Genomic DNA, 20483 nt, shown 5'->3' with positions numbered 1-20483 from the left:
ATATGCGGTGATAGCTCAGAATTATCAGCGGCGTCATCAAAACGAACTGTACGTCTATAAATCTATTTGAAATCAGCAGAATAATACAAATACAAATTACACAGCAATAAATAACCGTGTATGGGAATATGTGGTATCTGGTTCGAGTGCTATCATCGATGGTCCGGTTTAATTTAATTGACTGAGCTGCGTATACATGATAAATGTAAGCGGGGTTAAACATATGCGTAGCGCTCATGAATAAATCGCCCTTCAATGAGAAGAGCTGATTTGCGATAAGCGGGTATTTATTGCGTTATTTGTGCGTGCCACCTGACGTGAGATGGGGAGATGGGAACCTCCGCCGCGGGAGGCTCTATTGCCCTCCCATCCCTCGCGGGAACGCGCCCGAACCCTAGGAATAAATCACCGACATTACACCATTCAATAAATGATTTTTGCTCATTCGATTATGTTTCCCGGCGAGACGAAGCCACAGGTTGTACGCGGCCTACACAAACACAACAAACATCTACTGAATTATTCGTTTATGGAAATACTTGGTACTGGATCGCTCGCTTGTTTTAATTGTAATTTGGGTTGCTGATCATACCCGGTAGTTACATGAAACCGCTTTTAATAAATGCACAGATATAATTTATTATATCTTGACCTTTTGAGTTAGATTTCTTGTACGCACGTATGCTTATTTGGTTGATTAATTCAGACGAGATTGCAAACGAGCACTTGTAAATTGTAAGAATGCTTGCATTATAATTGGGATATTAATATTTTCATTTTAATTAAAGTAAATTAATTTATATGTATAATAATATAAATAACTTGTATTTCGTTTTTGAGGAAGTTTTTAACATTAAAAATAATATATTCTTAGATACGCAGTTAAATCTTTAAAGGTGTAACAACTGTTTTATCAAAAAAAGAAATAAATAAGTAGAGCTTATTAAAATTTCAGTCAAATATATTTAATCAAATTATATTGACGTAAAATCAATCGTACAAACCAAGAAATGTTACAGTGTTCCTAGTATCAGCTCTAAAAGCTTGTTCATAACCATTATCATGAATTATAATTGCAACTTGTTTTAAAATCAACATCGACGGGTGTAACTTTAATTTGCAACACTTATACAATCAAGAAAGCAAACATTTATAACTTGTATATTAGCAAACGTATTTATGACGTTGTAATGTTATTCATAGCTTTAAAAAATATAACACGGGGACCATCCACCCTCCAATGCCGATAGCGGTCGCCAACTAAAAATGTGTGTAAATTATGAAGATTATATGAAAAAGAGAAATGTGTTACATTTAATTTTATTACACACGATAACTTATGGACTAGCCACGGCACTCGCTTGAAAAACACGTTGCTCTTACAACGCAGTTTTATAAGAACTTAAGATTTTTAACACGAATGCGATTATCACTCTTATACAAAATATATACGTTACAAAATTGTTTGTATGTAGTTGGTGGTAACATCACTTTCTGGTGTACGCCAATTCGTAGTTACATACAGATCATTTGTGACATTAAAATATCAATAAATTTATAGTGTTGAGATAGCAATGGCATTTCCAGATGAGCGCCTTATCCTTGTCTTTATCTATCGTATATGCAAAACTTGACGCAACATGTTAAGTGCATAAAATATATTTAATCATTTCCAATCATTAAAACAGTTGCAAATATGATAAACTTATTTCACTTCTTGTCTTAAAAACGTCTTCTAAATGCAAGTCTCTTCTCAGATTATACATCTATAATATATGGTATACATATATTCTTAAAGGATTTTTAAGGTTTATTTAAGATCTGCAAACAAACTATAAGAATCCTGATACTTACAGCACTGATAATAATAATTCCGTATCACAACATTGAATGTTGTTTATTAACGTATAGATTTCTTTATTGCATTGCTAACCTTTATCAACATTATAACTACAGATATCGGGTTATCGAGGAACATAAAATTGCTACAAAATTGTCGGCACCATATTGTGGTCATAGGATGATTTTAGAAGTATTTTGAATACACCAAAGATTCACTAAAATTCGAGTTGTGTTCTTAAATCTATATGATTTGCCCGATGCTATCGCTTGTAATTTTTATTGTTTAAAATAATCAAAATATTTCTTTAAAATATAAAAGATGCTATCGGTATTTATTCGATCGCTTTAAGTTTTGAAGACGTGCCGCTTCACATTATAGTCTTTCTTGTGCCTATCCTTTAAGGAGGCAACAATTTCCATTTAACTTGGGCCCAAAATCTGTAAAATAAGACAAAGTTTTTAATATACAGAGCTTACATATTTCGAATGATTTCTTAACAAATAAGGATTTAATCGATTGATTCTATTAAAGATAAAATGAACCCGCCATTGAGTAACATGGTTGAAACTTACTCGGGATGGAATGTCATAACAACAAACATCTAAAACATGTCAAGCGTACCATCCAGCTAATGGTGATCATGGGAAAACAAAAAAATATTTGTCAGAGATGTCCGCTAATGTGTAACCAAGCGAGAAGCGAGTGACACGGAAACTCTCTTCACACACGTTTGACCCCCAACAAAGGAGTTCTGTTTGTCTTGGATCGCTACTAAAATATTGAAACGAGGTCCGAGTGCGTGCTTGTCTTTGCGACCAAGCGTTCACTTTAATTTTTATTGCGCCAACAATAGATGTGCTAAGCTATACTTGGAGATAATCAGATTTTGATCATTCAAAATTTTTAATCATATCTATTTCCATCATCAATATCAACGTTTTATTTATAATTATTTAATGTCACAGTATTAACAAAGAAAATTCTTTTACGGTTTTTACATTCATTTTCAAATGAATAGTAAAGCTTTCTTTTATAGCCTGCCACATTCAGTGTGCCCAAACTTCGTTTCCGGCGAGCGTCTCACGGTCGTGTTTGTCTTGTGCCACGGTATTTCGGTTCATCACCGCTCAGCGTCCGGTGGAGTTCACCGGCCAGTGCGAAATGCCTTGTGTACTTACACTAGTCGAGTAATCGTCACCTCCCGATACGAGTACGACAACCAAACAATCCCATACGGACGCCATTGATGTATTGCAAACAGACAACGGACTCCAAAAGGCAATATTTTTTCTTCAAATAAGTTAGTTTGGGTAAAAAAAAAAGTGTACATAAAATTGCTTGGCTACTAAAACATTATAGTGTTTATTGCATTAAAGCTTTTAAACAAAAATTCAAGTTCTAATTAGCAACAAAAGCACTTTAGACTGGACTGGAGTAATAATTGCCTTATATGGCCGATGTCACGCGAGAGCTCGCCATGACCAATTAAATCTTTGAAGTGCTAAACAATAAATCAATAATTAAATTGTCCATCTACCGGCAAATACTGATTTATTAGCTTCATCCATCTACTTTTGCCTCTTTGAACGTCACTTTTAAAAATAAATTATTGCATGAATCGTTTCTTCAAATTGCTAGATTTCATATATACTTATACGAAATATAAATGTTTATGTGTTTTATTATGAATGTATCATAATTATAGGGATTTTATACTGTTTTATACATTAAACTATAAACTCATTACAATCAATGAAATTCGGTTATTAATGTTTGATTATTATGATATTGTTAACTTCTTTTTAAGCAGGTAAAAGTTAAAAATTATAAAAGCTGAGTTAATGTATTAACATGAACTAGTATTTATGTTTGGCAAAAAAGTTTAACTCACAAACTATGAATGTTAGTTTGGGGCATTAGTTACAAAGTGCAACAGAAGAAATAGGCTTGTCACAATCTTTGGTATTGACATTCCAGCAAAGTCATTGGACAAAATGACGGGCAGTAAAAATTTTAATTGAAAGACTTTGACAGTGATTGTTTCCAGCTTTCTAAGATTTAATGGCCCTTGTATCTGTCGTAGAGGTCACACTGAAATTAACGTGAATCAAACGACATCGAGTAACTATCTTACGCATATTGAGTGTGGTGGCGCTCAGCACCAGAGACAGCACTTCGTCAATACAAGAGCCCTTAATGGGTCGCGAGTGTTTTCATACTCACACACCGCAGACGTGTTAATTCTTAGACACTTAGTTTTTTCCGTGGTGATCGAAGGCTGTGGGAATATTTTTTGATGCTTCCGTTAGAAGCGCCTATTTTATAACCAGCAAATAACTGACCTTTACATTGCTTCCGTTGAGCAATACTAAAATTGAATTGAAGACAGTATAAGACACATAAGTAATTGTTCTCCATTCTGATATCGGATTTCCAATTGTTACTTACCAGAATCGTAGGAACATACCATAAAAATCATCTCAGTTTCCAATTCGAGTATCATTGTCTGCGAGACGTGAAAGTTGTCAGTGGCGCCGACACCAATAAAACAGTCGGAAATGTTGGGCACGCGTCGCCTCAGAGTAGCGGCTGACCGTTAATATCCCAAAGTGTTATTCCGTCATAAGCCGTTGCTATCGTTTGCCTCGCGATGACGTCCAGATTCCGTCGAGATAGTATCGACGCCAGCTCATCATATATTATTCAGACAGTCGAACAATAAAACAGGATATCTGTTAGCGCCGCGCGTCTCTAGCAGAGTAAGTGAACTTCACGACAAATGGAAGCCGGGATGAACCCTCACCTTACGATATTGTGCTTTGTTATAACGGAAAATGTTTTATCACTACTCGCAAATCATTCCATTCATCATAATGGCTTCGGTGATGAAAACACGCAGCGGGACATTCGGATCATATCATTAATTATGCGATAAATAACACCGCTTCCGAGATCCAAAAATCTATTGTATATATAACAATTGTCTAATTGAATTCTCAAATAGATTTACATAAATACTCTTCAATGGCTGTTCTATAATGTGTCGTAAGACAATGCCGGCGAGGGTCCTCCCACCACCCACGTGGTTCAAGTGGTAGACGCGGTGTGCGCAGGCGCATGCTAATCGTTTCTAATCACGGCCCGATCGCGAGCTGATTCATCGTGGCCTTTATAATGTTTATTTAGCAATCAGTGTAGTTAATGCCTGCGACCATAAAAAGGAATATATTTGTCTAGTGTCGATCACAATTAGTGGGTGACAGCAAAAACGACTCCGTATGTGGTCGTCCTTTAACTTTTACATTTTTTGTTAATGTCAAATGTAAATTGGAGAGTATCAGTTATGTTTACTTCATCAATTCACTCTATAATCTTTTATGGTGTTTTAGTCAGTCGCTTCGGAAAAGATTCAAATCCCAAAGCAATATATTATTTTATTGCGTCATAATAAACGTATTATTTTTAAAGTTCCTTAAGAAAATTATTTAAACTCTTACAAAAACAAAAACTCGCTTTTAAATATCGAATGAGGTGATTGGAAATGGAGATAAAAATCCTTATTGTAAAGATCTGTGAAATCCCTTAGTTAATTTAAAATTCGTCACAACAAAGACATTTTTTAAATATCATTAAAATGAAAAATTTGACACTTTTAATAATAACAAATTGAGTGCATATATCAATTGAGACGACTGCAAGAGATTAAAATTAGTTCTCAAAGTCTTGCTTCAGCGGAGCAGTTTAATTTCGAGTTGTTGCAAAAATCGTCGCATGCGCAGGTGCAAGGGGAAGTGGTGGTGGGGAGAGGGGTCAGGTATTCTGAGGTGGTGAGGGACGGTGGTAGGTGTAGGTGGCGCCCGGTGGCAGCCCGCCCAGCTCTTTGTTTACGTAACGCCCCCGTTCATTACGCGAATGAGTTTCGCAATTCGCAACATATGTGTGTCATAAAGTCTGTACATTTCTGATTAAATATAACGAAAATAATAATAACTTAAAAATCATCGATATACAACAAGACACTTTTGATATCTTAATTATATATAGTAATTATTATATAGACTACATTCAGATTAAATTAGGTACATGATTTGAGTATACTTTGATTCTTCATTAATTTAGTTCACTTTACATCATAATTTCTTATGAACGGAAAATCCAGATATTAAATAAAAAATTAAGTAAATTCTTATTTATATAGATTAATGCATTTATTTATAGGAATACATGCAAAACTTGTACGTGGTGTATATTTTGTGTGGAAAATATAATTGCATGGTTTACTTTACAGCTCTACGTACATATATATTTATTAAGATAACATTATAAGGATGAAAATTGTAAGTTTTTTAAATATAAAATTGTTAAGGACTACAAAAATATTGTTCTTTTCCAAATTACTAATTGGTTATTTATGTCATATGCCATAAATAATCTATTTTCCTAATCGAGCGGATTTGCATTAGTGAAGATGACACAGTCTTAACAAAGAAGTTGCTCTTGACTAAGTTGGCGCCAACGCTCATCGCTCACCGTTACTCGCCTACGCGTTATTTCGTACTGTGCTCATCGTTTTAGTTACCGTAAACATATTTCATAGCAATTATAATATATAGAATAGAATAGAATAAGCCGTTATCTTAGACTGATTTTGTATAGCATATATATATATATATATATATATATAGCTTAAAGAAAATACTTATAGATATATAAAATTTTACTACGTATGTACATTTAGTTTAAGAAAAAAAAATTAAAACTTTACAATAATTATTACTGACATTTATAAGAAAGATGTCAAGTGACTGTGGTTTATACCTTAATGTCAGCATTACAAATGTTGAACTAAAATTTTATTTAAATATAATATAACTTTTGAACCCTATCTAACACACATGTTCATATATATATCATACTTTAAAATTAATAAACACATAAATTTATATTGTCAAACACACTAATCGGAAACGTGTGTTGAATAAGAATATTATTTGACAATCGTAAATCTTTTTTGACGGCGGCCATTTATAATTACACAAGCTGTTTTGTATATAAAAAGTAAAGTGAGTAAATATAACGTTTTAATACCTGTGAAGTCATAAAATTAGTTACAATGGGCGTTCAGCGACATTAAGTGTGTTCAATATTTTAGACCAGATAAAATGGTAACTTGTTCAAACAAGCACAGATTTTTAGATAAGAATCCAATTAATTGGTCAGATTGATAATTAATTTTGATACCTTCATTGATAAGCGTCAATTTGCGTTGGCTTATAATTTTATTTGCAAAGAAATGTTTAGAGCTTAAATGAGAATAGTATGACTTATATTTTTTTTACCTACCTACCATTATACCCTACATAACAAAATATTATTTTTGGTTTATTTAATTGGTATAAAAATAAAACAAAATTTTTAACTCATGTATATTTGAGATATATTCACTAAGTAATAATAATGTTAGCGGGGAACACAAAGAAAATCTTTACTAATTTTCTAGCGTAGCCCATGCCGGATATACTCAGAGAGTACTTAACTACTAACTGCGTTGTTAGACTTACAAAACTTTTTTATAATTTCTTAAAAAAAAACTTTTAAAATTATATCTCATTTTTAGTAGATATTTTAGTTATTTCAGAAATTAGCATTACACATTATTTGAAAATGATGAACCTAACGGTGTAAGTTGAAATATTTCACTATACGTCCCGCACCGGGCGGATTTTACTTTTCAAGAGAAACTTTTTAAACGATAAAGGTGAATAATGTCGATGTCGTAAAATAAAGAAAAATCAGTAGGCCCATAAAAACCTCAGATTTATATGTGCCGTCAAATGTAGAGGCGCCACCATATTGGCGAGAATAAGTCATTGGATTCAATGCTATGAAAAAATATAATTAAATAAATTTTGAATGACGCCAACACATCTCATTGTTAGTCAGTGTCTTAGATTGTGAAGATAATAAATTAGCAGATTCTTACGACACCTATGTCGAAACGTTCGGCGGAAATGACGAGACATTTTGTTCATCGGAGCCGTTGGGTTTGATCTATCAAGACTTCAATACGAGCAACAATAATATTTACAAAACCATACACAGCTCTAATAACATCGTTAGTTACAGTTTTTGTTTGTATATCTTAATAATATATTATCTATGATTTTTATGAGTGTAAAACTCATAAAAATTAACATACACTATTTATGAGCTTATGTGTAACGTGACATCGAATTGGTTTTGGCGCCATGCATGTAATTACACCTGTATGGCGTATAATTTTGTAATTTAGTTAGTGAAATGCTTGTCGTTCGACCAACTGATCATATTCAATTTTGAAAGTTTTTGTATTTAGAGTGAACCTTTTTTATTAGTATTCCTGCGGTGCCTTAAATTTATTTTGATATTAAAGTGATTTGATTTGTAGCCTGATTTAAAGTTGAGGTTGCTTGTGTAATTAAAATAAGCATTTCTAGTAATGTTTTGTAGAGTTTTAAATTAAAAGAACACGGTAACTTTTTTGAAATAGAGAATTTATTACAGAATAGCTCCTTCAAAGAAAATTATAGAAATAGAAAAACTATGTTAGAGATAAAAAAAACTTGATATTTCTTCAAGAAAAGTACACTTTGTATGATACAATAAATTTTAAAATGTCTATATAAATAAAATATTCAAAATTCACTATAATATAAATATCTTGTAATTAAACACAGTTATGATAGATGTAAAAATTGACTTTCAAATTTAATTTACATTTAAAATTAACTTCTCGAATATTGAAGAGATACGTAACTGTGCTCAATATGAGGGCGCAGCACGTGGCACGCCTAAGCCAGTATGCAAATCTTCGTTTACGTGTGTGAATGTGCATCTGACATAACGCGCACACGCACACAATCACATTCAGGTTCCATTCATAAAAGCAAGGTACTATGTAGCTATGAATTAATCGCAACATTAGAATATGTTTATTCTTACAAAGGAAGTGACCATTCAAAAAAAAAAACATGCCCGAAAACTGGTTTGGCACGTGTCAATGAACGAGAAGAATATTTTTGATGGCGGTTCAACGTTGTCGGTTTAGAATTTGGATGATTGAAAAGGTTTACTAGACGTTGGTTGGTTTATGTATTAACTCGTAGCAATTAGAGGTTCGACATCTCGCTTAATTAAGCCATACCTATACATTAGATATTAATCTTTTCATCAGTTACTTTATAAAATAAGATCAATGATAAAATTAACCACAGCTATTGCGGCAAAACCGTAAAAAGTTAGCATTCGTCAAGATCTATTAGCACATTTATGTTCATTGTTTTTCTTACGCAATAAATATGTGCACATGCAATCAGTGTGGAAACCTTTGTGGTTTAATGTGTATTCTTTACTAGTTAGTGTTGTATATATTAATGAGGTATGTAAACGTGAAAGTGGATTAATATTAACTAAATGTTTTGCAATGTTGGTTATGCTCTAAGTTAAATATTAGCCTAGCATAGCTCTCACGTTCCAGAAATTTCGTATTTAGTAACATTTGATTATTGTAAATGTGACTCTAAATTTGACTTGGAATTCTGTTTTGACTAATGTTTTATTTACTATTAGGTTTCCACTTGTGACTTCTTTATAACGTATCTTTCAGAGTTGTGCCTTTTGGGGTACAGTTGTTTTTTTTTAGATAAAGGACATTTTATATTATACCGTGGATTGACTTCACCATGAAAACTTGAATAACCGAGGCAACCAAAACATTACGTTTTATTTAAAAATTTACCTCTTTGTGTCTATTAGATAATAATAAAGTGTTATATTTACTATAAAAATATTTTTCAATACTACTATACGTATTATTAATTGTTTTAAACATTCCGACATTAGCTTAATACTTCATAAAATAGTTATATAAGAACCGGGTTATAAACATTTTATAGACAGGTAGTTAAATTTTGGATATGCAATGCAAAACAAAGTATGAATGAAAGTTGGCGACCTCCAATCATACGTAGGCGGCTGTTGCAAGCTGTTCAGAGCAGTTCTGATGCGATCCATTCACAAAACTAAGAGTGTGGGCGTTTATTATACACACTCACACATACAGACATAAACACACGCACACATGTTCACTAAACAAACACGTTACAGGTTTCCCTTGAAGAAGTCAAGGTGAAAAACTAAGTGATTATTCATATAAACTATTTATATTAAAAATAACACAAAATATTTTGATTTAACCTATAGGAAAGTTTAAAGTTGTATGAAAAGTCACAGTAATTCATAAATACTTGCTGAGTCGAGTAGAGCAGATTCTAACTTAGACATTAAAACCGTTGGAAATATTCCTCTAACACAATAAAGTCAGTTCAAAAGCGATTAAATATAAATATTAATTACTCGCGAGGCGCTAACGTTTCTGTTTTACTCCAGCCTGTATAAATTTTAAGTAGGAAAACCCGCAATAGAGATTGTACTGGATGACCAGACGTGTTGCTAGCTCCCGACAGCTCGTTACTCGATAACCATCTCACGATAGCCAGGCCTTCTTTATGATGCTGCTCACGTTCATATTTCCAAACACACGGACTATAATATGAGCCAATTTAGTTAAGCCGGTCATTTCAGCGCACAAGAAACGAATGGAGTCGCGGTAATAAGGGGAATTATGAAACTTTATGGCATCGCTTACCTTCGTTGTCACGATCGCACCAAAAACAGAATCGACCTGGTAGGTACGTAAGGATTTTAATAATAGTTTGGCATTCCAACTATTATCTCCGAATAGGTCCAAATAACGAAACAAGATTTTAAACATATTCATTAAAAGGTTTCAGAATGGAAGCAAAAACTTTTTAACCAACTATATGTGATCAGTCCGTAAGTCACTTTGTTTTTGTGTCTAACTCTATAAGCTCCGGGCATTGACATTAAACATTTAATATTACCCATAATTCTACGAAGATTGACCACGATAAACATTTGTACCATAAAAAATAATACAAGTCTTAAAACTTACAAAGTATAGCTGGTAGTAATATGAAAAAGATTATGAAATCTATAACACCTATTCTTGCATAAATGCATTTAGCTTCCACATTCCTTCGCGATGCTAGAGTTAAGATTACTTTTACGATAAGTGCCAATAAATAAATGTAGATTATCCTAGATCTAATAGAATCTTGCGTGTGTACATTATACTAGAGAGATGCGTCTGACGAGTTTTATATCTCTGACACAGTCCTGACTATTTATTATTTTCTAATCACTTATCTAATCCTTATATACGACAGATCTTGTTAGCTTGATGTAGATTATTTTCTATTTTGTGTTGTGATTGTTTTTGCATGCAAATTGAGTGTTGTAAATACATCGAATGTTAGATTAGTTATCTTATTTCCATTTATCGTAATAACATTTACCAATATGGTATCAATTTTAATTTGATTTACGTATTTGGTTGTAATTGTTTATTGTGCTGCACATTTTGGTATTGAACCATTATAAAACAAGAAATTATACAGTACAAAGGGTCGTTAGCTATGGTTTTATTTGAAGTGATCTCAATGCTATCTCATCATTCGTAAATATAATTTTCATATTTAATGCGAACTCAAACCCATTATATGAAATATACGGCTCGTTCAACAAACAATTATCCATCCAGTTAAATACTATCGGTAAATCTATGGGTTAAAATCTTATAACCTTTTGTGTGCAAGTCAAAAGGATTATTACTCTTAAGTCTAACGGAGTAAAACTGACCGCTGTACAGAACATTTATATCTGACGAGACGACTTCGACATCTGATTTATACACCATTATATTTTAATGGCAAGTAACACAAATGTATGTGTGTATTTCAACATTTGTTTTAGGCCCGTTTCAGACTCGAACAAAACATAGATTTAGTAATCATACATTAAGGAGTATGTAATAATAATCTCATCCAACAAATTAAGCTATCGTGCGTTCAATGCTTTCGATGCGCGCGCGCCGTCTCTGAATGAGCCGCAGTGAATCACGAAGACCATTCAAACGACGCCCCCGCTAGCACGCGCCTAACAAACGCATTATTTGCCAATAAGACTGTATTGTTTCATTGGCATCATGGCTGCCTCTCATTTCCTGTTTATAATAATACTCATTAATCTTAACACCGTTTATGCTTTAACAACAATTACGGGAATAAGTGCTTTCGAAACATTGATTTCTGCTGCCATATTAGTCTGTTTCGAATGTTTTATATGATAGTTTTTAAGCTTTTGATTATTTTAGGGCAAACAATTTTTAGCTCCTTTCCATAGCATAAATTTTATTTTATAATTAACCACAATAGAAAAACTGTGAAAAATAAACCATGGCTTGAATGGAACGTGTGAAAAATAATATTTGATATTTTTTCCCCGCAACAAAACTAAAAAACTGCCAACTTTCAAATTAAATACGCTAAAGAAAGAGAAAACATCCTGTGCTTATAATTCTAACACTAAACATCTAAATGATAATTTATTACTTACAACATGTTATTTGGTTTTATATGGCAAATTTTTATAATTATAGTGCGTTGGACGTGAAATTTTAAATAATGGTCTAATGCTGATCTAATGCTCAATTTAAGACGGTAATTATTTATACGACCTGGTTTAATATCGGGTCAACTGACTCATAAGATTGTCTTATAATTTCGAAAAGGCTATATAATAAAAAATTACCTTGACATGGGATTGTAAAGACGTGCAACATGTGAGTAAATTTTAATGTGAAAACGTCCGAGTAACGAAAATTTAAAATTGAATATTGTTGAATGTAAAAATTAATTAAGTAATCTGAAACATGATTTAGATCATTTCTAATTATTCATATCTTATATCTATAGAGTTCTAATTGTACAATTTTTGTTATCTTCCTGGGACATCTATCTTTCGTGAACCCTTAGAATTTCTCGGATATTGACATATATCATTTAATCCCATTGTACAGATGTAATTAAAGTGACATTTTTCGTGATATAATTGATTTATAGAGTCAATTTAAATAGGAAATGTTACAAAGTGCGGCGCGCGCTCAAACTGGTGTTTCAACTCAAACGTGTCGCTTTTACTAAGTGACTCTCGTTGGAAAGTTTTAACGATTTTTAATGAATTTAAATGTGTTCTTAATTATAAACAGGTTCAGGTGCGTTCACCTGCCTGTGCTCCCGTGTCCAGTTACGCGCCATTTTGGATATATCTAAACATAAACATTAAGATAACCTAACTTTAAATATGCTCCTATTAAAACAGTAGGAGAGAATTATGAAATGAGTCTCGGTTATAGAAATGTGCTTTTGAATAATTTATTAATGTCTCCGTCTTGAAATAAAAGAGTTGTTTTAATATTGAATAAATTTCATTGCTAACGTATAATTGATTGTAATTGTTTAAAAATAATATTAGTGGTTAGTTTAAATTCTTAGTTACCTATAATAAAAGTAGTTTTATGTATGTCAATCTAATTTAAACCTTTACATCACAGTTATAAATAATTTAATTTTTTCTTTAGTTAAATCGTCCCAATTGCTGTTTGGTAAACTTTGTTGAACTTTCTGTTTCTACTAACTCATAAAAGTCTTACACTTTAAGGCATTACGTAAACTGAATAACATGCTGTGTAAAAGATAATTTTAATCAATAAAATATGGGAAAGGACTCATTCGCAACGATCTCTTATATTTACGTAACTGCACTGTTGTATATCGTAATAAATTGCACATCAATTAATTTGAATCCAAGCACCACACTTAAAGGCATTAAGGTGATAGTGAATTGACTTCTGCTTGTAAATCCTCGGGGTATTATATTACACCGTGTAAACGGATAATATCGATTGGGAGTCCGCACTTACTTTTATGGCATACGTACTCAATACTGGCATAAAACCATCGTTAGAGCGGTACATTTATATGTTTACATTTATATTTCAATCTTAACAAGCATGTATAATAATTAATATAATAAAATACGAACGAACGCTGTATTAGAATTAAGCCAAACTTATGTAAGGCTCTATGTTGCTTAAGTTTTATGAATGAAAACGCATCACATATATGGAAAAGCCATTAGACATGTAACCTAGAGGCATAGCGACATTGTTGCGGAAGGCTTTGATTGAAGGAGGTTGCGGCGGAGTGCGGGGGGGTCACGCACGCGCGTTGCGCAACCTTTGGCGCCGGTGAATGGAGCCGTTGAGTGGGCGACGGTTTTTATCAATGGAAGGCAAATTTGCTGCGTACGCACCGGTGTCACGGCCGCTGGGGAACCTTGCTAATGAAAATGTAAACACGTATCGAGTTTTTAAATTTGAAGAAACGTCGATGTGACCTGTTAAATAGTTACGTACGTAAATGCTTCAGATATATCTGTATATTGCAATATAATTTTTGAATACTGTACAAGTAAAACTTTTGGGTCTATAGTAAAGAAGTATCTTTTTTTGTGGAGAGCTTATCTTTTTTTTACCTCGTGGATATCGTTTCATATTTAAGCTTTTATTTTGTGTTAATGTCATAAGAGATACAGCAATATCTCGTACGATCCGACTCATAAACGGCTGCGAACTTTATCTCTTCCCTATCACCACAGAGAATACGAAACAAATTAAAATATATTAGCACGTCTGGTGAAATAAATATGTAATAAGTACTAATTTATATGTATGATAAGATAAACTGTCTTATTGCCATTTTAGATGTTTTGTTGCTCTTTAAGTCGCTTTGCTTAAGGATTTGTCGCTATCATCTACAGACCAGCTTTAGAGTTATATTATCTGTTATACATGTTATTACAAACGTTATCAACAGAAACGGCTACACAATATTACAAAATGATAGCCATTGTTAGTAAATTGAATCTCTATTTAGATTTAGATAGCTAATGTGACAGACGATAAATATCTATAGTTAATATTGTAGTGAATTTGAAAGGAAATAATCAATTTATTTAATTGCTTTGGCACTGCCAACGCCTCCACTTAGCCTTCGTTCAGATTTAAGCATGACGTAGTCGTTCTCTTAAGCATTGAGAAACTAGTTGCACTCCTTTTGACGATGACTGCATAGATACTTTGCATATCGACACCTGACACTACTTAAGATCTATCTCAACAGGTAAACAGCCCTATTATTCAATGCTTAGACTAAATTATGTGTTGGATATTGTAACAATATTATCAACAAAATCAGACATCTACCGATCACATAACAAGTACTTACCAGTTTACTAACCTACTAACTGGCTTATATCGATAAAATAAAATATCTAATTAATAAAAAAGTTATTGAAAAAACATAATACAGCAACTAAATCCATGTAATTATTTTATAAGGGTAAATTATTAAATATCTCTATATTACAAATGGTTATATTGAAATTGCTATCAGTTGAAATAAACGGCTAAACGAGATGCAATTATTAACCTCTATATCATACGTATCATGGAAATGTTATCTATTTCATTGATTGATATTATTACGGCACGGGGGCGTAGCGGGGGCGGCGTGGGAGGCCGGAAGAAAATCTTAAACTTTTCTTTAACCGAACGGCGAATTGGAATTGACATGTTTCATATTTTAAACAAAGTAAGCGTCAGCCGTATTTCAATTATTTAGGTTTATGAGACAATCCGAAATTATTAATCGCGTAGGTTTCTTTGATGATTTTTAATGTAATTTATCAATAAATATTAATGGATTAAAAATTGTTTTTATTATTTTATAAAATATTATGAATATTTAATGTGTTTTGAGGTAATGCTATAAATATCGAAGTGCAGTAATATGATTCGAAGTATTAAGTAATATAATCAAAGAATTCAAAATGAGATTATTATATAGCGAGACCATAAATTACTTTAAATATGTATCTTTATTTAAATGTGCTATCTTTAAAAATTGGAAACTAATTGATGTTTAAAAACGGCTTCACTCAGTTTGAATCTAGGGCCTTCTATTATTGAATATTTATAAAGCCGTTTTAAAGTGCTAACAGTCGGGCCCAAAGCATTTCCGGCTGTACTCTGTAGCACACGCCACAACAAACCGGTCGAATCGATGCACACATCAGACAAAATGAAAATTATTATTTGTTGAAAATAAATTTAACAGAATAAAAATATTCTCTATATTTATTTAACGACTTACCAACTTTTGTGTTTTTAATTAAAACTAATTACTAATAAAAATATAAAGGCTAAATATTTGAATAAAAAACATTCTGCTATTCTAAAGATATTAACATTTTTATTTTATATTATCTTAATATTGTCTATCGTTTGTTTTTCTGCAATATTAAAAAAACTGTCTATAATATACGATAGACATAGCTTCCTGTCATAAAAAAATCTTGTTTTTTTTATGAAAACCTGATGGAATTTTAAACTGATTTTATTATAAACATTAATGAATTTTGACATATAACGATGTGAATATTAATAACAACATTTTTATTTACAGATAAACTATACCTCATCTGTTATGTTATTTGCAAGGCATTGAAAATTTCTTTTACTTGTTTACTTAAACGTAATTATACTTAATATAATTTCACATGGACAATCACGTCCCATTTTTATATACCTTAATTATAATCATATATAAATTAATATTTACAAAAAATATATTGTAAGTACATACTACATACGTATTTATTTCGATAAGCTCTTTCAAACACGACGAAACTTTTTTGTATATCCCAGTGTTGGTAATATAATTTTAATTTAAATAAAATATATATATTCTACAGTTCGTAATGTTCTTTACAATGATTTACATAACTCGGTTGTGGTGCAATAATTATATTTATAGAATATTAATTCATTCATTAATTTATTGTTATCGAAGTCTGCGGTCAACCGGAATTAATCATCGTCATAAATGATATTTCACATTCTAAGAAAATTTTGATCATAAATAAACATTATTCATGTGATTCGTAAACATCAAACGTTAAATGTTGTTATTAGAGTACAGATACGACTAATATTAGGATTTTTTTTAATAGAGGTAAATATAATACGGAATGATTAAATAAAATCAACATGCGTTCTTTGTTTATCAATGGGAATGATTAATAATAAATTTGGAGAATATATAACGTAGTTAATATGCACATATATATATTAATAAAGAAAATAAATATATTTAAAACTTATAAAATTTTAGTTATAGTATAGAGACGTTAAAAATAGGGATACATGTATACGTATTAACTACACTCTACAGGATTGATATTAGCTTTTTTTCTGATGTTTCCGTATAGGAAGACATTTAAATATTTTACCTAATAATGAAAAACATACGATTGTAATATACTTTTTAATAAAAAAAGTACATTTAGTTTCGATTTTACTATGGGCCATTATATTAAAAAGAATCGATTTTTGGAAGAGAGAATGAAATACGTTTTAGTGGTTGAAATAATAAAATACATTTATAGATTTGGAGGCATCAGTTAATGCTTTGTAACAAAAGCGAGTGTCGAGTTTTGGTACAATCTTAAATCTTAATGTGTAATAAATTGGTCATTTGTTTTAAAATGTTTTGTATGTACGAAATTTTTCATTGCCACCATAAAATGACAAAGACCACCCAAGTTAAGTGAAAAGATTGTCTTTTGTGACATTCACTTTATTTTTGGTATCCTTTGTCAGGATTAGTATATTCAGCGTTCGCCATACTTGGTGAGATTGTGTCATCATTTCGTGATTTTATCATAAAAAGTTTTTAATATTATTCTTTTTTTATTAATCTTCTAGATAGTTTTATTTATTTCAATATATATGTACAAGCTGTCAATTTTTGATTTAAATGACAAACTAACATAATTAATGAAGTCAAATCTTGATCAAGTCAAGAGTTATAAAATATGAACCAGTAGTTAGTGCGATGTTAGAATAAAATGTTTATAGCTAGCGTGGGTAGGTGAGAGGTAAGTGTCGCGTGCGCAGCCTACGCTCGCCTTTATTTTTCAAGCTATTTTGACATTGTCAAATTAACTGGCGCCAGTGTTGCTGAGCGTACTCGTATCTATTCCTTATTAATGTTTTAATTGCCAGTTAGGTAACAATCGTTTATTCAAATACAACATTAAATTTTGACAATTGTATTGCTCCTTTTTGTCAGTATTCCATTTTTTATTTGTCAGACATATTAAAATTTAAAATAATAGGTCCCACTGTTTTATGTGCATAAGAGAATCAAAAATTTATTTCTTATCAATTACATGTCTTCAAAAAAGTTGTGACGTGCGTTCATACTTTAGTATATTATTGCTTTGAAAGTTAATTTGAGGAACAATTTTTCGTCTGAAGATTTTGAAACTACATACAAGTTAAAGAAATTATGGTAATACTTATTCAAAAGTTAATTATGTTCTTATTTTTTTAATGATATTTTAAATAAAAAAAGAATAGTTCATTTATTCCTGCAGCGCTAATTTCAAGCAAAGTAACTGTGTATGTCTCTATTAAAATTACTACAAATTAATTTTTATGTACCGCTGTACGAACTTAAAGAAACAATATAGGTATAAGGTCAAGTTTATCACATAATATTATAGAAACATGTCAGTAACGCCATCTAGAATTGAACTCTGAATTGTGACCCAGCGACTGGACCACAAAGGTTCTTGCCTCGAAGCCAATTCGCGAGGTGGAAGCGGCCTCTAGACGACGGAACATTTGGTAGAAAATTATTACCATCGGCCTGTTCGTACAATAGGCTCATGTAGCGATGCATGCCGGATCCGCGAGGGGGCGTTGGTGGTTTATAACCTGAAATGCGCATTTATTTCAAATATATTCAATACATATTCATTGTAACTGTATAATAATGAATGTATTTGTTACAGGCGTTCAATACACTTATATTTTATCAGATTCTTTATTTTATTACCTCTGTAATCAATTCCAACAGTTTTACTACTTTCCTTTGATTTAAGCGCTAGTCCCTGAAAAATAGAATTATTTCGAACGCTTTAGTAGCTCGAATTGTAAACCAACATATTTTTTAAACTTTATATATAAACATACTGGAATATTAGATTTGAGCATATGTAGATAAAACTCTCCCTCAATTTGCGGTGGGGCATCAGGATCAATCATTAATACAGAGTAGAACTTTTTCTGTAATCGCAAACATATAAGGTTATAAATGAATGCTTACATTGTTTCATTATTATTATTAATCATTTCATATACCGAATCTGCGAGAGGATATTGAAACAAAGGTTCATCCGTAAATACTTGTTTCGGAAGAAGAACGTCGCAATTATGATCATTGACCATCGTCCCACCCACACTTGTTATATTTAATCCTATGAGGTGATCACAGCCTTCCAGAAGAGTTTTGACATCTATCATAGAACATTGCTGAGTTACGCAATTTACTGCACTCAAAAATATCATCGATATAACAGAAAAAAACATTTTATTACAGCTTTTACTGTTGGAAAACTACTGTGAACTACAGCTCACATTTGTTATTCACTACTGTTTATAAATAGCCAACGTTTCAACACATTGTTGTGTCATAGCCAATCGCTTAATGTGATTAATATTTCCTTTGATAAGTAACGGTTTCTACTTCAACAACAAAAGTCTTGTTATATTTTTATTTCACTTTTAATATTTTTTTGTGAGAACAAGTTGACAAACTAGTGATGTTAAGTGGGTAACATATAACATGAAAATTGCCAACAATCAAGCGTGTTTATGGATTTATTACTTACTGGTCTTGCTTATGTTAGAGAGACCTCTGACAAGTCTAAAACTTTTTAACCACTCTACATTTTAGTATAACACGGGAACCCCTTAATAGATATTAAACATTCTGCCCGTGCATGGCTAAGTAACATCCAACCTTATATGGAGATGTTAAAAATTCCTTTAAGTACTTTGATTTGTAAAGATAATAGGATTATAGATAATCTGTATAACTGGCATAAGCCCAAAACTGTGCGTAAAAATTTAAGTTTTGAAAAGTAGAAGAAAGAAAGCCATATTTCACGCCAGTTCACTAATATGTACAACCGTCTCAATAAATGTAGTGCAAAATTGGATAGTCTTGTCAGTTAATAATATGATGTATATAATATAAGTTTTATTTGAAATTCTAAGATGTTAGTAAATAGAAGCGCCTGCGGAAAAATGTTATATCAGTCAGATACGTATTTCTAAATTTCTTTTATTTCTGTGTATCAATTCATGGTGTATAACTTTACATCTTCAGACATCATATCTACTCCTGTTAAGGATATCGCTGCGAGAAGGAAGAGTTACTTTCTAAACTAAACATTCGATCTTCTTAAGATAAATTAACAAAACCCAACGCATTTATCGTCTATTTTTAACAGAATAATAGGAAGGCAACACAACTGTCTATGTTTGGAGGAGAGTCTCTTAAAAGTTTTACTTCTAATTGAATATAAAACGTGTTATTTGATTTTTAAAAATGATACTATGAAGAATTTCAATTATAACGTTTTTGGTTCTAGAAATCTTAAAAGTGGGTTATGAGTTATTGTTACCACTGCTTCTTACAAAATAGTGATAAATGATTATGGAAATGGAGCTAAGCTACATGAATAAACAAATAATTTGGATGTCTCT

The 20483-nt window shown here is 31.6% G+C and overlaps 1 protein-coding gene across 2 annotated transcripts; it reads right to left on the bottom strand.

Annotated features, from left to right (window-relative positions):
• Positions 1-934: 934 nt before the first annotated feature.
• On the bottom strand, positions 935-19424 carry LOC116769714 (phosphatidylethanolamine-binding protein 4-like). Of its 2 annotated transcripts, XM_061522579.1 has the most exons (5): positions 19074-19424; positions 18906-18998; positions 18769-18823; positions 18573-18647; positions 935-2280 (listed from the first exon to the last, which is right to left on the bottom strand). In XM_061522579.1, the coding sequence occupies exons 1-5, from the start codon at positions 19299-19301 to the stop codon at positions 2234-2236; spliced, it is 498 nt and encodes a 165-aa protein (XP_061378563.1). In that variant the 5' UTR covers positions 19302-19424; the 3' UTR covers positions 935-2233. The 2 variants fall into 2 exon arrangements, with proteins under 2 accessions (XP_061378563.1, XP_032516786.1); XM_032660895.2 differs by lacking the exon at positions 935-2280 and having other exon boundaries at positions 15984-18647; positions 19074-19423.
• Between the last annotated feature and the right edge of the window lie 1059 nt (positions 19425-20483).

Source organism: Danaus plexippus, chromosome 14 (assembly GCF_018135715.1).
Source record: "Danaus plexippus chromosome 14, MEX_DaPlex, whole genome shotgun sequence".
Lineage (NCBI taxonomy): Eukaryota > Metazoa > Arthropoda > Insecta > Lepidoptera > Nymphalidae > Danaus > Danaus plexippus.
Note: the sequence above shows the minus strand (reverse complement) of the source record. Positions and strands in the feature narration are given on the sequence as shown.

Bases quoted from the DNA above. Each gene is read 5' to 3' on its own strand.
- LOC116769714 (XM_032660895.2), bottom strand. From the start codon at position 19,301: ATGTTTTTTTCTGTTATATCGATGATATTTTTGAGTGCAGTAAATTGC. The intron at 18,999-19,073 runs GTATATGAAATG...TTGCGATTACAG, and splicing joins AATATCCTCTCGCAGATTCG to AAAAAGTTCTACTCTGTATT. The intron at 18,824-18,905 runs GTATGTTTATAT...TCTATTTTTCAG, and splicing joins TGCTCAAATCTAATATTCCA to GGACTAGCGCTTAAATCAAA.